The 24,588-nt window shown below is 41.3% G+C and overlaps 1 protein-coding gene across 3 annotated transcripts in view; it reads right to left on the reverse strand.

Annotated features, from left to right (window-relative positions):
* The window catches only part of ETV6 (ETS variant transcription factor 6), a 300,336-nt gene that overhangs the window by 153,866 nt on the left and 121,882 nt on the right, over positions 1-24,588 (reverse strand). Inside the window, exon 2 of one of the 3 annotated variants that reach the window (XM_023554362.2) lies at positions 23,969-24,095. The exons of 1 other annotated variant lie outside the window; for it this stretch is intronic. In XM_023554362.2, coding sequence (XP_023410130.1) covers positions 23,969-24,095 — 127 coding nt within the window. Of the gene's footprint in view, positions 1-23,968; positions 24,099-24,588 lie in introns of all 3 variants that reach the window. One more of the 3 variants, XM_010594975.3, reaches the window with a different exon arrangement.

The following is a 24,588-nucleotide window of genomic DNA, read 5'->3' on the forward strand; positions in this document are numbered from 1 at the left end:
TTCTCTGCCTTTCACGTCTATTATATTGTACTATACTCCCTGAAGCAGTGGTGACTACAACGTAAGGTGTGGGGAGAGGGCTCCTGACAAGCCTTATTATACTGACAGGACTTCCTTCCCAGACCTGGGATTGTGAGTCTGGTTTTTTGGTTTGTTCGTTTGTGTTTTGAAGGGAAAGTATTTTCTTACAAACATGTGCACTGTTTTCCCCAACTGCCCTCTTTTTCTCCTAGAACCCTGCTTATTTCTGACAGTCCTGCCAGCCAAAGCATAAAGAAAGTGCTTCAAATACTGGCTTAGCTGGATTGACCCATGCATAAATAAAGTTTCTTATAAAAGGGCCCACGAGTATCAATTATCTCTTCATTACAAAAAGAATAAGCAATTTCAACCAGCAACTAACAATAAAATAATGTATATTTATATTTAAACCCAGATGATGCTAATGTTATGGACTGAGATTTCACACACACACAAAAATTCTCTAAAATTCTAACTCTTCATCAAGTTCATTTTGACATTAGTTCAAGAATTTTCTGTTTTCAACTGAAACAGTCTCAGTATAGTTGGGATCCAGGCAGAAATATCTTTAAATTATATATTTATCTTTAAATGTATACACATAAATATATATAAAGAAGAACATGGCATCAGGATTGGAAGAAGACTCATTAACAACCTGCATTATGCAAATGACACAACCTTCCTGCTGAAAGTGAAGAGGACTTGAAGCACTTACTGATGAAGATCAAAGACTATGGCATTCAGTATGGATTACACCTGAATATAAAACAAAAATCCTCACAACTGGACCGATGAGCAACATCATGATGAACAGAGAAAACACTGAGGTTGTCAAAGATTTCATTTTACTTAGATCCACAATCATTGCTCATGAAAGTCCAACTTGAAGGTGGTATCTCTGTTTTGTTTGTTTTTTTTAACACTTTAAAGAGGCCTTTTTTAGTAAATTTGCCTGCTGCAATATGTTGTTTATTTGAAAGGTGGTATCTTTGTTTTGTTTGTTTGTTTAACACTTTAAAGAGGCCTTTTGCAGTAAATTTGCCCGCTGCGATACGTTGTTTGATTATTTGACTCACGTAAACTCACGTAAGCAGCAGTCAAATAATCAAACAACGTATCGCAGTGGGCAAATTTACTGCAAAAGGCCTCTTTAAAGTGTTAAACCAACAAACAAACAAAACAAAGATACCACCTTCAAGACTAAGGTGCACCTGACCCAAGCCATGGTGTTTTCAATTGCCTCATATGCATGTGAAACGTGGACAATGAATAAGGAAGACTGAAGAAGAACTGAAGTCTTTGAATTATGGATGCTCCCTGAAAGTGAGGATGGCAAGACTCCATCTCATGTACTTTGGACATGTTAACAGGAGGAATTGTCCTTGGAGAAGGACATCATGCTTGGTAAAGCACAGGGTCAGTGAAAAAGAGGAAGACCCTCAAGGAGATGGACTGAACACAGTGGCTGCAACAATGGGCTCAAATATAGGAATGATTGTGATGGTGTAGGATTGGGCAGTCCTGTTCTGTTGTGCATAGGGTCGCTATGAGTCTTGACAGCACCTAACAACAACATATGTATCTTTTGGCTCTTGCTGAATTATATTAAACAAAACTTCTTTTTATATCAACATGTATTTACTTAAGACAAAGAGGCGGCAATGGAAATAGTAAAATGAGGCCAAGATTTTTCATACTTAAATCCTGAACTTGGACCTCCCTGACAATCTTAGAAGCAGCATTACAGTATGAGCAATCTAAAGATCTTCCAGCATTCTGGTTCTAAAATAAAAATTCTACACTCTTTTTTTGGTTAAAGATAGAGTGAATTGTAAGAGAAAAAAAAGTTGAGCTCTACCATTTTTAGCTGTTCTTTGTCAAAGAGTGGTAAAGAAATACCCCTATTCTGTATCATTTAGTGGTTCTACTCTTTGTAACCAACAGGCTGTAGAAAAAGAGCTGCCATTTTTTTTTAGTAAATAGCAAATCAATAGTTGTTTTTTATAGAAAATATACAATCAGTTACTTCCTTGGCTCACAGTACATTAACTCCCCAGCTCCTCCTAGGATTAACTTCCTCAGAAAAGCAATTTCCATTTTGGGGAAAAACTGGTTCCCTTTAAATGTACACAACAGAAACCGTCACCCAATCATTCTGAAGGTCTTGACCACAGAGTCTCATTTCAAAGTGTACCCAAGCCCAGCCACAGGCACAGACCTGACCACTGAAAACGATCTTTACTACTCTGATACCTTTGATCATTGAGTCCTAAGATTCCCCAGGGAAGAGGCTCATGAAATTACCAAATTACATAATTGTTCTTCCGAATTCACAAATGTTCTCTTGTGGCTTAAGATAAACCACTGATTGCTGAACCTTTCTGCAAACCAGTAACCTTTTGTAACCAAGACTCTAGAAAATACCCCTCTGTTGACCGCCCTGTCTCCAGATTTTAGTTGTTACAGTCAGAGATGAATCTTTAACAAGGATGAATCCCACCTTCTCCTTTGCAGGTGTTTGAGTTTTCAAACGCAAGATCACAACATTGTCATATCTGTGATGGAAATGGGAAAGGCACACTATATATTATATCCAGTCAGCTACCCTTTTTTTTTTCTCACTGCCAATGTATCACACTTATGATTTAATTGGATAACTGACCAAACTCGTGGGAATTTGAGAGTCTGGAAAATAAGGACCTGAGAGGTGGTTTCCTGACATCATCAGTGTCGAAGTTGGGTCTGCAGACCAGGCCTCCTGGCTCTGAGTTACATTCAATTATCCAGTGCAATATAGATAGTTCTTTGCTGTGGAAAGCAGTTTATATGTTGTATGACTTTAGTTGAAACTTGAAAGGACTCTGCATTCTGTGAAGAGTCCTCGTTTACTCAGAGGAACCCAAGTGGTTAAACAGGACATGCTGGCAATATGAACTGAAACTTCATGGCTAGAACTCTACAAGGAAGGGGCGCATGTATCCATATTTTTTTATTTCTTCCTTTCGATTTGCTATGAGAATCCACTTTCTCATGGGAACCTAAAGCGCTGAGTGTAGAGCTGTCACTGGCGCCATGTTGATCTGTTGCCATGGAGATCGCTCTGGTAACATACAAATCTGCCACCAGTCCAGACACAAAAGCATCTCATTCTGAGTCCCAGGAGGACTGCTCTACCCCCACTCCCACCCAGCTTAAAGTTCATCTCTCCTGGGATTTTGCTCTAAATTGTTTGGAGTCTGATTTTTAAATATCATTAAAAGTGTAAACACTCAGATAAAGAGAGAGGCAAAGAAAAGGTGTCCCAAGATCATGAAACAACAAAGTTCACATATATAGCAGTTCCTCCCCAGGTTAGGGTCCTGGACTCAGTTACTCTATCACCTGACAAAGAAGTGAAAGTAAAATGTGGAGGGAGGGACACAATTGGAATTACTGCCTAACACTCACTGATCATCCGCAAGACATTGTTTACACACTATCTAGCTCATTACCGAGAGCTGTGAAATGTTAACGCTTTACTCAGTGTAAATTCCTACGAAGTCTTGCTACATTTTCAGGAACAGGAGTTCTACATGTGCCAGGTCTATGGCAATACAGTCACAATCAGTCTCCGATGGGAAAGATAAATAGACTCAATGTTGGTTATCAGTTAAACCATGTCGGAATCACCCTGGGTTTTACCCAAGCCCACATGAGGGTGCAACATTGCCATTGAAAAAAAAAAAACGAAACCCATTGCCATCAAATTGATTCCAACTCATAGCGTGACCCTGGAGAACAGAGTGGAACTGCCCTTTAGAGTTTCCAAGGACTGCCTAGTAGATACAAACTGCCGAACTTTTGGTTAGCAGCCGTAGCTCTTAACCACTATGCCACCAGGGCTCCTAACACTGCCATTATCCACTCTTTATTCACAGGAGTCAAACAGGCTCTCTTTTTTCTAGTGTCAAAAGAGGCTACATTTACACATGGGTCCTTGTTATCTTTCTAGAAAGTGGTCTGTCTTAATTTCTTCTAAATCTTAAGGTTATTGGAGGATAGAATGAAGGCCAGAGGGAGAGGGGCTATAGGCTCACCAAGCAAGTTGTCAGAGGGCAGATATGACCCTGGCTGCTGGCAATTCCCAGGAGCCATGGCAGGAAGGCTGGAACCACCATGGGTGTGTTCAACCCCTCAGGTTTCACAGTGGGCCTGTACTACAAAGAGACCCGAGGTTCTCCGGTTCCCTTAAAGATGGGCAGGGGCAACTGCAAGATCCAACAAGGGTGAGGTGGACAAAGAAAGCAGGGCTTCCTTTCTCTGCACACCCAGTGTTAAACTTGGGCCACTGCCTTTGTCACTTGGGGTCTCGAGGGTGCAGGGAAACTGTTACACACATGGGAAGACACGGTCAGCTCCCAATATCCAAGGCCTGGTGGTCAACTTGGGGACCTCGGGGCCCAGTGGGGTATGTTCCTTTGTCCCCTTGCTGCTTGCTGACCATCAGCACCTCTGTCTGAAGAGCAGGGAATATTAAAAAAGAAGATATAAGTCAAGCTTACTAATTAGCAACTTCCCTTCTTTTTCATTTGAAAGGGAATGATATTGAATTTACCCACCTGTCAGTCACCTTGTTCCCCTTAGCACCTCTTCAGCTTCTGCTACTCCTCTATTAATATGATCCTCCTCCTAAGGTATTCTCTCCTCCTGAGAGTACTGGGGTAAGAACACCCACGTAACCACAGGGGTGAAATGCAGGAGAGTGCTCAACAGTTCTCACAACAGCACTTACTCCACACCTTCCTCCTTCTCTCTTCCAATAATAATAACAATCAATCAATTAATCAATCAATTAATCTCTTCCACTTCCTCACCAGAGGAGCAAAGGAGCATACTAAAGTGTAGATTCGGTCATAGAATTCCAATAGTACTTTTTTTTTCCCACCTTAAGCCCAAATTGGGAATACTGGTAACAAAAAGATGATTTTTTTTTTTTTTTTTTAAGATCCCGCTGGCTCCTAGAGGACAGTGAGAGATTAAATTTCTCTATAGAAGAAATGGAGCCCTGGTGGCACAGGAATTAAGAGCTCGGCTGCTAACCAAATGGTTGGCAATTTGAATCTACCAGCCACTCCCTAGAAACCCTATGGGGCAGTTCTACTCTGTCCCAGAGGGTCACTATGAATAGGAGCTGACTGCATGGCAACAGGTTTGGTTTTCTTTTTATAGGAGAAACGATACCATTTCTCTACTTTACTATGAACTTGAAATGATTCCTATGTAGTGTTTTGCTATAGATGCCAAAGAATGCCTTAGTACTAAGTTTCCTATAATTTTGTTGTTGTCAGTTGCCATCAAGTTGGCTCTAACTCATGGAGACCTTAGGTATAGCATAATGAAATGCTGCCCTAATTAGATACCACCAAAATCGTATTTTCTCCTGAATGCTATCTGTGCTTTAAATATAAATAAATTAAGATGACATTTTGTCCTTTATTGAAAAATAGTTTTAAAAGTCTATATATTCTTTGGGGGAAGAAATATGAGATTAAAAATATGAATGAGAAGGATAAATTAATTCCAGAGCTATTTAAGCTACAGTCAAATAAAGGAAAAGTAATGAAATTTTGGCTTAAACAATACAACACACACTAAACGCTTACTTGCATAGAGGAAAGTTAATAAACGCAAACAGAATTGAGAATAAGTGTATATTCCATGGTAAGTTATACCCGTTTTTGTGAGTTTTACATATTTAATTCCTGTAATTACCATTCTACTGGGCATAGCTGTTATTGAGTGCCACTGAGAGTAGTTGCTCAGTAAACACTGGTTTTGTTGAATGACTGTTCAAGTTTGCTTTCTTAAACTGAGTTCCTACTTTGGTCATCATTGTATTCCTAATGCTAAGCACAGTGGTTATTCAATCAATGCTATTGAATACATAAAAAATACATACAAGATTTGAATTTTCTCCAGGGCACACTCAAGCGGCCACAAATGGTATTTCCAAGGAATTTCACAAGGAAAAGGATGCAATCAGACACCTGTCACTTTTCTTGTCCATACTGAATGTGACCGGTAGATTTTTGTCTAATATGCACGGTGTGGCCAGAGCTGGCCAGTGGGATTCCAAGCCAAGCTGGCTCTAGGATGAACCGGAATACGTTCTCTTCAGGGTGAGGGGCAGGGTTATGTCTGCTCAGCTCATCACCCAGTGTATTTTCCACAATGGGCTGCCAGCTTTGCTGTCGTTACGAGTGCCTACAGACGAGGAGGTTCATTATGTTTCTTTCCAGGGGCCTAGTATGGGTTTGACTTCACTTCTAAGTATTGAGATCAGTTTAATAACAACCAACAACACAGATGGAATCCACTGAAGTGAGGAAGAGCACAAGCTCTGGAGAAGACAGACCTGAGTTCAAATTCTGGCTCAACCACCAACCAGTTCTGTGGCCTTGAGCAAGTTACTTAGCATTTATAAGCCCCAGTTTCTGTATCTGTAACGATAAGACCACCTACCTCTCAGACTCTGTTGGAAAAAAAAAAATCAATGACATGATTTATTAAAGTACTAGTGACACACAGTACACACCTAATAAATGTCAACATTTTAATCCAATACTTGGGTTGTCCCCCCCTTGCAGTGTGACTATATACGTGGTATCTAATTTTTCTGATACCTCAGTCTTCTCAACTCAAATATGGGTACTTACAAGGTTTTCTTGAGGCAAAATTGTAGTAGTCCTTTGCTAGCATAAACCTAAAATTAGAGGAAGGATAATGGAACAGTCCTAAAATTATATATCAGCACATAATAAAATCTCATCAGTAGGACCAGTCAGCATTGTGCCCTCCACCCTGGAAGCCTATTAGGACAAGGACATCCATGATGCGAGTAGCTTAAATGAACAGCCATTTGGAAATATCCGAGTATCACCTGAAGGAGCTGTTGTGTGCCGTTGAGTCAGTTTCAACTCACAGTGACCCTGCAGGACAGAGTAGAACTGTCCCACAGGGTTTCCAAGGAGCAGCTGGTAGATTTCAACTGCCCACCATTTGGTTAGCAGCCTAAGCTCTTAACCACTGTACCACCAGGGCTCCTCTAAAACAGCTGGGAGAAGGTAAATTAAAGCCCTTAAGACAAATTCTCTTAAGGAAACTGCCATGTTCAAACCATGATCCCAGATATCTCCAAGTCAACATTCACTTAAAAACCCTGAAAAAACAAATTGGTACAGCTGACATATCTGACAATCATCAATTTTTCCTGTTTACATCACAGATACCAATAAGAAATGTCTAGCTTTTGATGTAGGTTTTCTTTATCAGATAAGTTATTACATAGTGAATATTTCTTCCTCGCTCTTCAGAATGAATCCTATAAACAACTGTAAAAGGCAGCGACCTCTTAAAACTGATTGTATAATGTTAGAGTTGGACAGAACTTATCAAAGGTCATAGAGATTGATTTCCCCCAACTTTACAGATGAGCAACTGAGGCTCAGAGAGGCTAAACAGCTTGCCCTAGCCACACGGAGCTACTAAGTGACAGCCAGGATTCAACCCTGGTCTCCCGACCCCAAGTCCAAGATTCTTTTTGTTACACCATGTGGCTGCTCCAAACTGCACACTTCTGTTTATTTTTCTCCACAGGGCCCAACCATGCTGCACACATAAAAAACCTCTAATAAATATTTGTTAAATTGATTTTCAAATTTTACAACTCTACTCTCTCAACCTAATATTATTTCAATCCCCAAAGATTCCAATAGTGGCGAAACAACAAATGCCACTATATTTATAATATACATGGCTTTATAATAGTTTACAAAGTATTTTTGAAATCATAATCTAATTTCCTCTCAATAACGTGAAGAAGGCATTATTGTACCATTTTAGAGATGAGGAAACCAGGACCAAGATGTTAAGTAACTTTATCATGGTTATACTATTTCGGTGTACAGTGAACTTAGAAACCTGATTCTAAAACCTGATTCTAATTCTTTAGTGTAGGCGATGTTGTTCGGTGCTGCCGAGTCGGTTCCAACTCATAGGGACCCTATGTAAAACAGAATGAAACCCTGCCCTGTCCCGTACAATCCTCACAATTGTTGCTATGCTTAGGCGATAAAAATAGCATATGATTATTATATATTAACACTGGTTGGTCTCAAATACTGCCCCAAAAGATACTGCCATCGTTCTTTCTCCTAGTCTGGGCCATGAAAAAAAAAAAAAAGGAATTTAATTCCCAAGGCATCTTCATGTCAACGTTCAAAAACATGAAGTGCAGAATATAGTATGTTCAAGTACAAGAATACTGTCTGCCCAGCATAGAGCCCTATTTCCTTCAACAAAGCAAAGACTTCAGACCCAACTCCCTAGACCAGAATAGCATTTGATGCCTGCAAGATTTTAAAGGCCAGCCTGAGGAAATGGCTGCATTCTTCCTCACTGCGAAGATATCTTCAACCATTGCTTTCTGTCAAAGGGGGAAGGGAAGAGGTCATTTTTGTGAATCCTGGAGCATGAGGCTGCCACATAACCTACAAGGTCTCCGCGTAGGTCAGGGATGAGTGAAGTCATAAAGAAAGGCAGCAAGAAAGAAGCTCCCAACCTCCTTGCTGGCTGCTCCTGAGAGCTGTTAAAGATAGAGATGGTGGCAGCTAATGGCGGGGGTGGGAGGAAGGGAGAATGAAGAAGACTGTGAAGGAAGGTGCGGGGGGGACGGATATAATCCAGCATACAGAAACCTGTCAGGATGGGATTTATTTTTGTTCTGTGAGGGAGTATAATAGGGCATTGCCTGCACTCTCAATAGCTGTTTTGAAGTGAACCCGGCTGGTATGTCTTTAATTTGTCATTTCATTATGAAACTGTTTCCCTTCCAAGAAGCCTTCAAGTCAGGAAGCTCTGTCTGCCCACACAGGAAATTCCTTTGCTTCAACTTCCCCAAAAAGGAAATTTCCCTCAGAAGTGAGCCCAGCATATGCCTTTGAGCAGAGCTGTTTCAAGAAACTTTGGCAGCTGAGTCCTGAAAACACCCATGGATTTCTGCTGCTGCTGGGATGCCGGGATAAACAGTTCAACTTTCACAGGGGGGTGGGAACCCCACCGAAACTGGCCCTGGTCCACCTCTTCCTCCCTCCTCTTCATTCTTCTGTGCCCTTGCCCTCCCTCAAGTGCTGTGTAACACAAAGAGTTTTAACTCTGCAAAAGGGGATCAGTGCCTGTAGCTTTCATCAAGAAATGGCATATCCATACACACATATGTATCACACACCCACAAACACACACCCCACAGTCGTCATGTACACATGGCACTTCTACATGAAGCACCTACTCTTGTTTCCCTCTTGGTCTCACACACAAACTTGAGTCTGCTGGTAGAAAAACGGCAGGATTTCAAATGAAGAAGGTATGAGAAAAAAAAATAGCACATTATAGTTCCTAAAGTATGTTACTGCCAAATGAACTCTTATCTAGGGTGGTGGGTTTTTTCCCAGTGATGATTTTAAGTAAGAGATGAAGGGAGAAATATCTCAAACCACGGGCTTATAAAAATTAATCTCTGAGACATATCATGAATGACTAAGTGGGTGAGAGCCCAGAGCAGCTGTGAAGGGAATAATAATATATAGAGAGAATTTTATGAAGTTCCTTAGCAAGGGGCATTAGTGGGAAACTGCCAGGCTTAGTTTTTTTTTTTTAATTTCAAATCACTTCATTAAAAAAAATAAAGTTGTGAAAAGGAAGCAACACAGAGACCTAAAGCTCAAAAAGAGGGAGTGGTATTGAACTTGAAACTGTACATATCAAGCACTGGGACAATGAAAGACACAAACAGATGAGGAACTAAGACAGCCCTGGATTTTCACCCTGCAATTACATTGCACTAGAACAGCAGGGCGATAGGATCTGCTCTTATTATACTATTCATGTGCCAGGGCCTTGAAAGGGATATTATTTACCAGGAAACAGAGCAATATTTAAGGGACCAGAGCGAGTCATACAGCTCACTGAAATCTGAATATACTACCCCTGAGGTTTTGGGTTGTGGTAAATGTTTTCTGTGGGGTAGCTTTAAAATTTTATTTAGTGGGTTATTCTATTTTTCCAAAATTTATAAGGTTTTAACCACAGTTGGTTCTCAAAGGGGATCCAGTGCTATCTGGTGTGTTCTTAACAAGAATGGTCTAGGAAAAAGGTCTTTGGCTGATACTGGGAGGGCAGGTGTGGAGCGGAAAGATTCTGACACATCTGCTCTGCTGCCTACCAGCTCGGTGACTTTGACCAAGTTCCTTAACCTCCTTGAGCCTAACTTTTCATCAGTAAAGACAGAATAATAACACTCAGCTCACAGGACTGCTGTATTAAAGGATATAATGCATGTAGAAACTGCCTACCGTAACACTCAATAAATGGAAGTTATTACTACATATGCAAAGCTATGGAGGATCTTTCTCTCAAATTCAACACACATACCCCCTCAACACACACACAAGCAATCCATCTCTGGCTAGCTTCTTAAACTTTCCCAAGGGTGAAGATACTTTTGACCACTTCACTTCAAGACTTTGATTAACAGGTTCCCTTACACATCTGCATGGTCTTGGCACTATGATAAAGAATTTAGTCACCTAAAACAAAAAACCCAGCCCATTGCTGCTGAGTTGATTCCAACTCATAGCGACTCTATAGGACAGAGCAGAACTGCCCCACAGGGTTTCAAAGGAGCAGCTGGTGGATTCAAATTACCGACCTTTTGGTTAGGAGCCAAACTCTTAACCACTATGCCATCCTAAGAGATCAGAATGGCTACATTTTGGTAAGAATGGTGGAAAGGCTTAAGGGTTCAGATTTATACCCCAAAATTCACTACTCCTCTCAAGGAAATGACTTGCACATTCTCAAGCTAGTACTGTCCTAGAGGGGTCCAACTTTATTCCACCAATACTAACGCTGGTGATGTCTCACAACCTACACCTGTTAAGTAGCAGACTGCTCATCTTGGCCTCAGAGGTTCAGCTTCACAATGTTTTATCTAAATCAAGGAGCATGGACTCTCCATGTAGTCTGATGTCTATCTCCAACATGGAGAAAGCAAAATTATGGAGTTTATTTCTAGTTCTGTGACTTCCCCTGCACTTCTACTCTGACCTAGGTCCTTCCACTTGAAAAGATGCAAAAAATTTGATAAACTAATTTTCAGTAGGATATCAGAGACTTAAATATTAATTATCCCTATCTAAGCTATTTACTTTTAAAAGTGGAGGTTGGTAGAAACAATGCCTGATCCAAAAGAAATGTATCTTAATGGAATTTCAGGCATCTAGGTAATTCTTCTTGGAAGATATTTTAAGTTCAGGGCACTCTTTAAATCACCACATCTGGGTGACCATATACACCGCCTGTTTAGAGACCACTATAAGCTCTCTGTCCTGGGGCCTAAAGTAGTACTAGCTGGACAATAAAAATTTAGAAGCCGGTCACTTTCTGAATCTCAATACTCTTTCGGCAAATAAAGAAGTACCAGACATGGGATTGCTATACAGCTGGATGTACAATGTCAACGCTACAAGGCCCAGTTGTATTTATTCAAGTTTTTTCCCTGGATCACTTTGGGTGGTAGGAAGCATCAAAGAAGCCTTGTGAAGCAGACATTTAGAGTAATAGCTGTGAGACAATTCAAACCAAAGCATGCTCTCATGCTTGTTTTCTCTCTCTCACACACATATACACAGCCATTTCATGGGAAGAAAAATTTTGTCTAAAATTTAAAAAGAGTTTTATAAAAAATTTATTTCATAAAAACAAATTTTATACCTTTTTTAAGTTTTTAAGAGACTCCTCTCAGCACCTGATCAGGGAATTAAAGTGTATTTTAGAAGAACATTTATAACTCATGAGTCTGAAGTGAGGACACTCTTACTCAGGGGATTTCTACTCTTGTGTTCCTAAAAACCCTTTAAATAAAACCCTAAATATCTGGGTAATATTTGAATCTTGGCCAAGTTTTAAGGTCACCAAGAGCCCTATACAGACGCCTGACAGAGTTGTAACGAGGGGAACAAGAACTATCTGCCCAGGAAGTGGATTTTGTGAGGCGGCTTCACTGGCACCTCACACAAGAAATGAAAAGTCTAAGTGTGGGAGTTCAGTCCAAAAGAACAACTGTGTGGAAGAAATCAGAATGAAAAGGAAAGGAAAACATTTTCTCTTCCATTTTGTTCACATTTAGTAGGAAAATAACGCCCAAACTAGATTAACCTCCAGGTCATCAGAGTAACAGGTTTGGGAACTTGCACTGCCTTAGGGCTACTTCCTGAAGTAAAGCATGCAAGGAGGAAGGAGAGAGTTGTTTTGCTTCCTCGAGGGGGTTGTCACCAAATCATCTGCTCATATTTGTTTCTCTACAAAGAGCTCTTGATGTTGATGACCCAAGAGCTACTTAAGGGGACAAAATAAAACCCCTCATCAGCTTTGTTTGTGAACCACTACTGCTCTAGGCAATTCTTTTCTCCCTAATCCTACACCCCCTTTTCACAGCCTGCGGCACCAAGGACATGATTCTACTAACTAGTTTGGGGCCTCTATTTAGAAATAGTTCTTGGGTGTGAGTTTTCATGCCCAGGGGATGGTACAAGTGTCACAGATTCTCTCTGCTGGCTGAGGCGGATGGAAATGTACTTTAAAGCTCCGCATCAAAGCCTTCACTTTAGAAGCTGAAAGCCTTCGTTTTCTTGCCAACTGCTTTTTTTTCCCCCATAATTAATTAATGCAGTATTAATTGTGCATGTGCTATGGGGCTGGCTGGAGGAGGAGGAGAGCGTGGCCTATCCGCACAGATCAGCTGGCTCTGTAAAGCCAGAAATCCAGTGGATGCCACCGAGAAAGGGAGGGAACTGCAGATTTTATTTTTATAGGTTACATGAAAGGCAAACATGCCTCAAATCGTGGAGGGGATTCCCACAAATCACACAGTTTGGGGTCAAGTAGATCATTACCAGAGGCTACACCTGTGTGTAATGGAGTAGGCAAAAGGCCAGCTCACAGATAACGCTCAGGCCAGAGGGGAACGGGGAGGCAGCTTGTGATTTAGCTGCCAGGTCCAGGGAATGAGCATAAGGACAGAGTGGCTGAGGCTGCCTTCAGGAAACCAGCAAGGCTTAGGAGCTGGCTCCAGTTCCCATCCCATAAAAGCATTAACCTGATCTCAAGCTTGGGCAGCATAGGGAAGCATCCAACAGAGTCAGGCATTGAATTTCCATATTTCCTTGCAGGAGGGCATCCTCGAAAAATAATCACAGCTAAAGTATAATACAATTTCCTGCATCATCGAAATATCACCATCTACACTAAAATTTGATGTTGAGCACTGGAAATCAAGTGAACGATTATGATACTTAGCATTTATAGATAATGTGTCACTGCTAATATCCCTTTTATTTTTCTTCTGGAGTTAGTGAACAATGAAACATTTGAGCTGGGAAGAACCTCAGGAATCATGTAATCAAGACTACTTTGCTTTACAGATGAGAAACTGCAGCCCTGGAAGAAGGAATGACGTGTTAGGAGTGACAATGTTAATGGCCACACTGGGCTAGAGCTCAGAGTACTGGTCCCCAGAAAAGAGTTTTCCAGCACATGTGCTATCTGGGTAAACTAAGGCACCAAAATGTTAGATAATTCTTCTGAATATCAGTTTAACAAAAAGTAATAGGAAGTTGTGTTTTGTGAATCCATTAATATAATCTTTATTTCAGCATGTCATCTTTCTTACTGTTTATTAATACCTAGGAAGTAGATGATCTCTTTTGAAAAGATGGGAAACAGTAGACAAAAGGAACTTTTTTTTTATTTCACTTAATTTTGTTCTAACACTCCAGAATTTATGCAAATATCTGAAACTGTTGCAGATAGCAGTCTGCAGAGAGGATTGGATTTGACAATTTATCTTCCTCTAAATTCAAAAGATAATTTAGTTTATGTCTCCAATTATATCCCTTTGGACCTTCTTGTCAGTAGTTTATATAGATTTCACTTCAAATTGTTTTTAACCAATCTGTTAGCTTAAATCTTCTTCTAATAAACAGCTAAGAAGTCCTAGTGGTTCAGTGGTTAAAGCACTTAAGAAAGATGTGGCAGTCTGCTTCCATAAAGATTTCCAGCCTTGAAAGCCCAATGTAGTCGCAATTGACTTGACAGCAGTGGGTTTGGTTTTTGGTAACCAACAGCTGGAAAGACATGACTTCATCAGTTCTTAATACTTTTAAGAGGACAACATTGCGGAGTGAAAAAAAATCTTGAGCTTTAGAATTGAATCTGGATTCAAATCATGGCTGCTCTACTCTCTTTCTCAATGACCTTTACCAAATCATTTGCCACTTCTGAACCTCAGTTTCTTCCTCTATAACACAGATATGTAATATCTACTTTACAAGTACTTGTGATTATTCACAATAACAAAGTTCCTAGTACACAGGAAGTGCTCCATAAAGAGTAGTGACTATTATTACTTGGAAACCCTGGTGGCGCAGTGGTTAAAAGCTACAGCTGCTAACCAAAAGGCTAAGGTTGGCAGTTCAAATTTACCAGGCGCTTCCTGGAAACTCTATGGGGCAGTTCTACTCTGTCCTATAGGGTCACTATGAATCAGAATTGGCTCGATGGCAAAGGGTTTGGTTTCGTTTTTTGGTTTATCATTACTTATCCCACACATTACTGCCACAGAGATTCTCTGAGGTAGCCTTATGATCTTAAACACAGCTGACCTCAGAACAGTCCCTAAAGAGAAATGCAGCTCCAGTTAGCTGGCCTTGTCCTGGCATAGCTTCAGGTGAGGAATGATGACAAAAAAGGTAATACATTTACAAAGGTAAGCCACTCCCAGAAAAGAAATGGGTAATTAAATCCTAACACTGTTCCTTCTAAAGTAGGGCCACATAAACTCCCTGATACTGCTGTAATTTTTCTTAAGATAGAGATATCCAACACCCTTTAATACTTATTCTAGGTACCTTAAAAAAAAAAAAATGAATGTATACACCATTGTTCACTGCAACATCATTCACAATAGACAAAAGGTGGAAACAACCTAAATGTTCATCGATATATGAATGGGTAAACAAAATGTTATATATATATATATACACATATAAAATAGAATATTACTCAGCGATAAAGACAAATGAAGTCCTGATACATGGTACAGCATGGGTGAAACTTGAAAATATTATATATACTGAGCGAATTAAGTCAGTCAGTCACAAAAGGACAAATACTATATAGATCCCATTTATGAGCTGGGCAAATGTAGAGAACAAAGCTTATTAGTGGTTACCAAGGGTGGGAGGGAGGGGAAAGGGAGGAGTCATTGCTCAGGGGCAACGTTAATGGTGGTGGAACAATTTGGAAAAGGATAGTGATAATGGTTACTCAACATGATGAACATAACTAATGTCTCTGAATTACACACTTACAAATTATTGAATAGGCAAATGTTTTGTTACATATATATTTTTTACCAGAATCGAAAAAAAAAGTTTACTGTGTTTTTCCTTATAAACCTTCACTCAGTGAATGTTAAAACCAGAAAACCCAGTCCCGTTGAGTCGATTCCGACTCATAACGACCCTATAGTGCCTATACGCTAACAGTAAATAATTCAGCCCCAGCTGAACTGGTGATATAAAGTGTTTCCTATGCTGCCCTACATGGGTAGACTTTTCTTTCTAGGCATCCAATCTGCACCTACCACACATCTACAGCTCTTTATCCATTATCTATACGTGTAATATACATTTCTATCACTGGCATCTTAGAGCCCCATTTGAGGGTTACTAGTATCCATGATCTATAGAAAGAAGAAATAGAGACTAATTTCAAAAAGGTTGGGGTTTAGGCCACTCACCCAAGACAAAGCAGTAAATTCTGGGGCAGGGTGACTCATTATAGTCAGGAATTTACTGTTAGCATGTGGCTGGAGTCAGGAACCATTTAAATCTCTCAAATCCTGTTCTACCCTTACGCTCAGAAAATACTAGAAGAAAGAGCCCTAAAATACTCACACATGGTATAGGCAACCGGGAATCAAAATCCACCTATGCCAACAGTGAAATCAGTAATGTCCAAAGGTCCTTGGTAACATTTACCTCGGCAAAAGTATAAGGATGACGCTGTCAGTGTCATTCTAGCCAGAAACTCCAGGACTCTGAGTTACTGATGAGGCTTCACTCAGGCAAAATGGGAGAAAATATCTATTATTTAAGAATGGAAACTTGATCATATTTTATATATATTCAGCTCAATCAACACTTGGTGATAATCAAGAGGAGGTGGGGCGTAACTGAGGAAAGTATAGCTCAAACCAACATCATACTGAATCTTTATCATACCAACTCATGGTGATCCCATGTGTGCCAGAGTAGAACTGTGCTTCGTGGGGGTTTCATGGCTGTGATCTGTTGGCAGTGGATCACCAGGCCTTTCTTCCAACATGCCTCTGGGTAGACTCTAACCTCCAACCTTTTGGTTAGCAGCCAAGCACCTAAACTCCCGTAGTCCATCAGAAACATTCAATGTTGGGTCTAGAATACATCTGGACATCTCTGGGCTCACATAAATAACCCGTGGCACTAGTCAGGGAAACCAATTGCCAGTAGCTTCCCAATGTCTGTTTCAGAATTCCAAGGAAAGCGAGAGCTAAAGAGACAGCTCTGCCATTCTTCTTCCTCATGTCCCCTCTCTATTCCCCCCAAGATCAGAGCCACTTTGTCAGAGCTTCTGCTGGAGGAACTGCCTTAAATGTACACAGAGCTCACTGCATGAGATGTGAAGTAAAAGAAAAAAGTCAATAAACCTCTATGTGTGTGTGTGTGTATTTTTTTAAGGCATCTATAAATAGCTGCATCTATTGAAGCCGCTTCCTTATCAGGAAGCATGGAGCTAGGAATTAATGTCTGCCTGCATCGGAAATTCTTTCAGACAGCAAACCCAAAAAGGAAATTTCCCTTCCAAAGTATCCTGGCTGTTCTGTTGCAGGCTGTTTTTTCTCTTCAAGCTGTTTGAAGCCGTTAACCAGGGCCCTTGTACAGCCCCATGTGTTGCTGGTAAAGTAGAAATCCTTCCAACATTTGAATGTAAAAAAGTAAAGGCACCCAAAAGAAGGCTTAAGGGGGAAAAGAGTATAAAATATTAATGGCTGTCCAATTTTGGTAAAAGTAATTATTGCTTTGTCAAGAGCCTGACCGAGAATGAAGCCCTCTTCCCCATGTCCCTGCCTCAACTCTGTTGGTGATGTCACCACACGTCACAGGCAGCTGTGTGAAGAGAGGCCATTTTTGGAACACAGATAATGGCAAAGGACGGCGGGTGGGGGGATGTGGATTTGATAGGTTGTAGAAGAAGGTGGGGAAGGCTGAGGAAGAAGACTTACTGACAGATTCAGGCAAGACTAGTGAAGACAAAGTTCCAGACTGAAGCACAGATGTGGCATAGGTATTTATGTAACTAAATAAAAGACCCTGGGGTGAAGTGTCCTAGAGCAGAACTGAGTTCCCAGAAATCCTAAAAAGCACTTAGAAAATCAAGATTATTTCCATTGTAATACTATGTAGACAGAACTCCAGGCCCTTTCTTTAATGAAACAGGTAAATAAGGACTTACATGCATCCCTTGGCCAAAATGTGCTTTGAAGATGGGAAAGCCACCTCCTAAATAAACTATTTATGAGCCTTGAAAACTGCAATAGTATTCTAGTGTGTTATCTGGCCACCACATGCCACACACTGTGTTAGGTGTTACACAGAAATTAGCTCTGATCTTACCTTCATCACTAAATGCTGTTAGAAATCTAAGAGAAAGGCAGCCCTGGAGTTCAAGTCCACCCAGGTCTATCTGACCCCGTGCCCTTTCTATTAGCAAGTTTTGTTTGGGAACTCCAAAAAGGAATGGGACCCTGCTTCCAGGAAGACATCCCTGGTGAAATAACAGAAAACGTGGGTTTTAGGGTAAGCCCCACTCCCACAGCTGGCCTCTGAGATCTTCATAACCAGTATTGTCTCTTTAGTTGCAGAGATAAGTTGAAGCTCAACCTGAGCTCACAAGAGAGTAAAGAAGGAGGAACAGCAGAAACACGTGAGCAAAACCAGAATGAACTGTCCGCAGTAACAGGCTCCTGGCACTTTCTCCCTCATCCTATTGAGTGGGGGAAGCTGGCTTGCTGGAGGTTTATGCAAATTAGCGGTCAAGTGACATCACTAAAGCCATACCTACCCCTAAGCTCTGCTCCCATATTTGCCCAGACCCCAAGAGTCAGCAGGGCTGCTAAGGCTGCTACTTTCAAGTCCTACACAAGACTCTGCCATTCTGTTCCCTCCTAAGAAAGCCAAATGGTGACGTGTTAAGTGGAAAAAGCATTAGGACCTTCCTGTGTCGTGTGAACCTGGATAATTTAGTTAGCCTGTCTACGCCACAGTCACCTCACCAATCAAAGAGAATTAATAACACCCACTTCAAAGACTGCTGAATGATTAAATGAGCCAATAATATATATGAACACATTATCAGCATACCAACACGAACTATGATTATACTGAACTCCCATTTTTGCTTCTTTCTCTGGGAACCAAAATAACTTGAAAGTATATAAAATTGTTGTTTCAACCAATGAAAAAGAGAGACACTGAGTCCATTTTTGCCCTCCCCTCCTAATAGAGCTTTGCTGGTCATGTGACTTTTAAACACAATTACTCTGCTGAGAGTGCAAAATAGCCAAGTGAGTGAGCAGCAAGGTAACATTTCCAAAGGAAGGCATGAAATTAAATTATTAAACACACACAAGCCAGAGTAGTAATATAAGAATATTGAAAGATTCACAAGGAAAGGAAGTAGAGCCAAGGGACTATTTCTGGTGTTCCGATTCTAGAAAACTCCAAGCAGCTATTATGGCTATTTATTAACCTGTAATATCACTAACCATAGCCCTATTAAATATGATGAATGAGTTCTAGGTTCGGACATTGAAGTATCAGTTCACAGGGTTTGTAGAAGGCGAAAGTGGTGCCACAAAATGCAAAGTCTTTGGGCAAATGGTATAATGTCAACTTGTGATCAGATGTGATTAAATCTAGATGTGACTAAATCAACTAAATATGAAATGACAATGTGAAAAGAAACTTAAAGACAAGACATTTAATTATTTAAGTTCTGTCTAATGAATCTGAAATATACTTATTTTCGTATGGGCAGGCCTGGTATCACTGTTTGTGGCTGAGTGTCACACAAATGGCTGCTGAGAATACCGCGTAGCTCTCTGCAAATATGCAGGTTAGCATTTTGTGTGAATTTCTGTCCCCCTCAGGCCTAACTACACCATGAATTTATAAAAAAGCAGCCTTTGGAGCAGACAAATTAGAAAAAGTCCATCCCTTGAGTGGAGGCTTGGCCCCTAGTGAAAAATGGAAAAAGATACCCCTTGTTCCAGATAACAGTCTGTCAGAGAGCATGATCTTGCTTAGGCACCCTTGGGGGTCCTTGGTCCTTTAAAGGTTCACTGTACCATGAAAGGCTAATAGTCCCTTTAAAGAAGAAAACACCTTTTTTTAAAATCTACTTGTTACAACTGCTGTATTTCAGCCCTTCTATAACCTCAAGCTTAAAAAAAAAAAAATCAGTATCCTTTATGGAAAAAGAAGAAAAAAGAAAAAAAAGCCCTTTCTATCCTCTCAATAAGCATACTCCCAGACTCCTGCTTGCTCTCCTGGTAAATCAGGGCAGTTTCAGGAAACTACTGCAGAACAGTGTTCAAAAAATTTGGGCATTGTGTGAGTCAGTCCAGGCTCGCATGGGCTGGTCCTTCTCCCCTTAGTTCTCCTCCTTTCCTAGTCCCCGACTGCCCTGCCAGTCTTGAATCAAGTCCTCCATAATCACCACTTAACACTTCGTTCTATTTATCACTTTGCTTTTATGTAGGCAAACATAGGGGAGAGGTATCACTTTCTACTTCTCAATAGCCTGCTAATTTGTCACAGAGTGTCCTCAGTTTGGGTATAGCATTGTATTTGCAGAACAAAACTATCAGAAACCCTCAGTGTGAGAATCTTAAATGTTATAATCTACTCCCCTATCTCCCACCCAGAAGGAGCCCTGGTGGTGCAGTGGGTAAGCGCTTGTCTGGCAGGAGAAAGAAGTGGCAGTCTGCTTCTGTAAAGATTAGAGCCTTCGAAACCCTATGGGGCAGTTCAACCCTGTCCTATAGGGTCACTATGAGTTGGAATTAACTCCACGCCAGTGGGTATCCCCTACCCAGGAAAGGATATATTTTGATTTAAGAAGTAAAGAAAAGAGAGAATTAAAAGGAACGGTTTATCTGGAAATTACTGAGGATAAATGGTGACAAGAAGTCACTCTGCGGCAGGCCAGTCTGGTGAGTTATCTCTTTAAAACGTGCAACTAAAAATGCCTTTAACCTAGTAATACCATAAATGTCCTGCTGCTGTCTTGGCTTCCAGATTCTTCCCCGTACTTTCCATGAGCATTCCACTGGGAACTGTCTGGAATCTCAGATTAAAAGCAATAACCCTATTCCCTTGTTAGAATATTTATTTTCTCTTAGGTTTGGAAACCCAGCTGAGATGCTTCTTCAAGTGTGTGGCACAGCCACAATCATCACAGGGGGTACATGAGATGTTTCTCAAGCAGCATGACGAGCAGCCGAGCCCTGGAACAGCAGAGAGAGGAGGGGAGCTCAGCCTCTTTTGGAAAGCCCCGCTGAGGGCAAACAATAAAAGCCTGGGAACCTCCACTTTCAGGGGATTCATTCCAGATGTAGGAACCAATGGAGTCACAGCAGGGCTCATGTGGATTACCAAGGAGAGGTATCTAAAGTTAGGCCATCAGAGTAGCCACTCAGGCAAAATCCTCACCCTGGCCTGAATCCATAATCTGACAATTATATTCCAAGATCAGCAGTAATACACCACAGCCCTAAATCTGATAATTATCTGTGCAGGGATCCAAGCATCCATCCAAGGGTGATATGCAAAATATTAAACAACTGATTGACCAGTTAGAACAGATTCTAGCTGTAAACTACTGCTATGGCCACCATCGGTGAATACCGGCTAAATGACACCCTAAATTCATCCATCCATATAAAAAATATTTATTAAACACATACTTACATAGTGGCATACTGGATAAAAACTTAGGCTCTGGAGTCAGACAGACCTGAGACTGAGACCTCTTACTAGCTGCGTTACCTTGGCAAGTTACTTAAATTCTCTAATCCCTAAATTTCTTATGTATGACATGGGGACAAAAGCAATACCTACTTTACAGGTATTGTTGTGGGAATTAAATAATTTATGCATACGACTTTACATAATGCCTGGTACAGGGTAATTCCACAATAAACGTTCGGTATTATTATTGTGCATTAGGCAAAGAGTAGGGTCTGGTAAAACAGTGGTAAGCAGGACAGACATGGCTCAATTAGGCAACTGTTTAGTCAAGAAAAAAACTGAAGTGTTACTATGGAAGAAACAGTTGTGAACAGGGAGAATGTCACTTTAGATGAGAATCAAAAATCTTTAAAGTTAGGAGGGCTGTTAAAGATTCTCTTATCCAACCATAATATTGTACAGGACGAAAACTGAGTTTAATGACTGACCCACAGCCAAACAGCTAGTTTACAGCAGAACTAGTTAAGAGTTAAGGTCTCCTGACTGCCAGTTCAGTATCATTCACCATGATAATTTCTTATGGAGGGGCTATGTACTGTGGTCAAAGAGTACTACGTACTATGGTTTTTAAAAAAAAAAAAATGGTAAAAAAGCTTACATATGTAATGGCATCCAGAGGCAAACTAGGAGTTAGGGTCCCCTTGGAGGATGTCTCAAAATATAGGAATAAAAAGTTATGAAAGAAACCTTAGCCTGTTAGAAAGAAGTGTTCACAATTTTTTTTTTCCTCCCCCTACAAGAATTTAAGCTCTACAAGGATTTTTTCTGTTTTGCTCATTTCCGTATCTTGGTACCTAGAGGGCTTCTGGAGGAAATTTTGCTAATATCTGACTGCTGTTTCTTTTTCAGTCACATCTGCTTCACTGGTGCCTTAACACTTGGGTTTATAAAAGTCATGACCTTGGCACCTTTGCAGTCCCAGGCACTTCTTTAAGAAGGTAGTAGAATGGGAGCATGAACTTTTACCTCCCTGCCCAGGTGAAGCAGGAATGCCTTGACCACATCATGTAACAACTTCATAAATACGGAGGGACACATGGAGCTGGGGAGGGGAAAGGATTCTCAAGGGCCCCAACACCTCGTAAAAATCACTGTGGGACAGAAGGGAGCAGGTAACAATGTTCCCCCGGTACCTCCAACCACCACAGTCATCTGATTCCTGTATTATCACACCGAAAGAAAAGAGGAGCCTGCATCCTCTGTCTCCTATTGCTCTCCACGTCCAACAAGCAATCTTATGGCTTCTGAGAAAGGGTTGGAACAAGAGAAGAATAACCTGGGGAGCACTACCATGCCAGAGATGGCAAGCACGACCATGGTACTATCTAGGTCATTGGGAAGGGCCAAGGTGACCCCCCCCCCCCACCAGTGTCCTCCACAACCTGGACTTGTGCCCTCGGGATAATATTCAAACCAAAGAATCTGGCATTTTCTTGGATACCTTGATCAGGGTGGGAATCAGGAGACTCATTCTTCCCAGCTGCCCCAATCACATTTATCACCTGGGCTGGGTGGCAGCACAGGGAAGAAAGACAAAAAAGAAAAGACAGGTGTCAGCAGCTTTGGAGACTCTCACTAGTAGCACAGGTGTGTTGGTCCTGATGATCTGCCAAGTTGCCAATTGCAGTTTCAAACCCTGGAAGTGGTGGAGGCAAGGGGTAGGGCTAGAGAAAGGTGGAAATACTACAAACCAAGGCTTCAAACCGGTTCTTCCCAGTTCAGTCATGGCCCAAGAAGCAAAACTGGAAAAGGAAAAATTATGGGCTGAAGCCCTGCTAGAAACCTAATCTCCCTCTTAGATAACAAGGGCAGCGTAAGCGTTGCATAGTAACCAAATCTCTTGTCAGATTCAAAGATGGCAGCCAACTGCACCGCTCTGAATGTGTGTCGCTCTCCACAGTCCAGCCAATAATCCAGTCTCATCCCTCAGGCTCCTGAAACGGTTCACTATGCGTCTTCTGAGTCTCCCATTCCAGGGCATATTCCAGAGCAACCAAATTGTAAAAATTTGTGTGTGTTCCGGTTTTGCGTTATTGGCCATGACTAAACCGGTTCAAAGCCCTGTTACAAACTGACTAAAGTTGTTGAAGCAGTGCAACTGCAAGAGAAACAAGAGAGAGGGAATAGAAGAAAAGAGAGGACTAGAGAAAGGACTAGGAATATCAAATGAAGGAATGAAAAGTACCCAGCATGGAAAAAGAGAGAGGCTGTGAAGAATGGAGGAACACACAGTCTGCTTAAAAACAAAGCAGGGAGTGAGCCTGAACACTAAACAGAGAAACTGAGCAAAATTAGGGTCGAAGTAAATAATTATGGGGAGCATGTCTGAACTTAGAAGACAAACTACCCCCCCCCCCGCCCCATCATGTTGCCTACTGGGAGATTCAGTTGATTCTGACATACATTGCACTCTCCCCCTGATAAATTTTTTAAAATGTATCATAGCCAGAGATGAAATTAACACAGCATTACGAAACAAGGGGCAGGAATCTCCAGTTTATCAAAGCCATTTTGGAACGGGGTCGAAAGTTTCCAAAGCAGCTACACAAAGCAGCAAACTCGTTTGAAAACAATCTCAGAGCTCGCCCCTCTCTGCCTTGAGGCGCACTTCCCCCTCCCCCGCCCCAACCCGGTGCCTTCAGTCATTCCGGCGGTCGGTCCTTCGACTTCCCCTTCCCCTCCCCCAAGGCAGCCATGGCCTTGCAGCGAATACTCACGCAGGTGCGCTGGCAGGCGGATCGAGTCTTCCTCCATCCTGAGCGCTCGAGGCACTGGCACATGAAGTGGAGTCGAGGAAGCGTAATTCGGCACCGGGCTCTCTGGAGGTGTATATGAAATTCGTTCCTGCTGTTAAAAATAAGGGCAAGAAGGGGGGGGGGGGGAAGACAATGAAACCTTGGAATGGAGGTGTGAAATCGAGGGGGGCTGGGAGCAAAAGGGTGATAGGGGCACGCAGAGCACCGGTGGAGCAACCTGCTTTCTCCCTCTCTAGACGCTCCATACAGTTGTTTTTCAGATCCCTAGCATTTGGGGTTTATAACATCAACTGGAAAGGTTTAAAATAGGGCTTTCCTTTGGACAGGGTCAATAGGTATGCATCCCAGTGGTTTGTTCACGTGAAGAGGAAGGAGGAGGCTGAGTGAATGAAAAACTGTGTCCAGGGGAATGGCTTAAACAACAACTCTCTCAAAAAAAAAAAAAAAAGTTTTTCCAAATCACATAATTAATGTCACCAATACATTAAATCCAAGTTTCTTCTTCTCTAGCAGTATCCTAGCATCTAATCAAAAGTATGATTCTGTACTTAGATCTAATGAGAGTGAGCTAAATGGGCTAA

Source organism: Loxodonta africana, chromosome 4 (genome assembly GCF_030014295.1).
Source record: "Loxodonta africana isolate mLoxAfr1 chromosome 4, mLoxAfr1.hap2, whole genome shotgun sequence".
Lineage (NCBI taxonomy): Eukaryota > Metazoa > Chordata > Mammalia > Proboscidea > Elephantidae > Loxodonta > Loxodonta africana.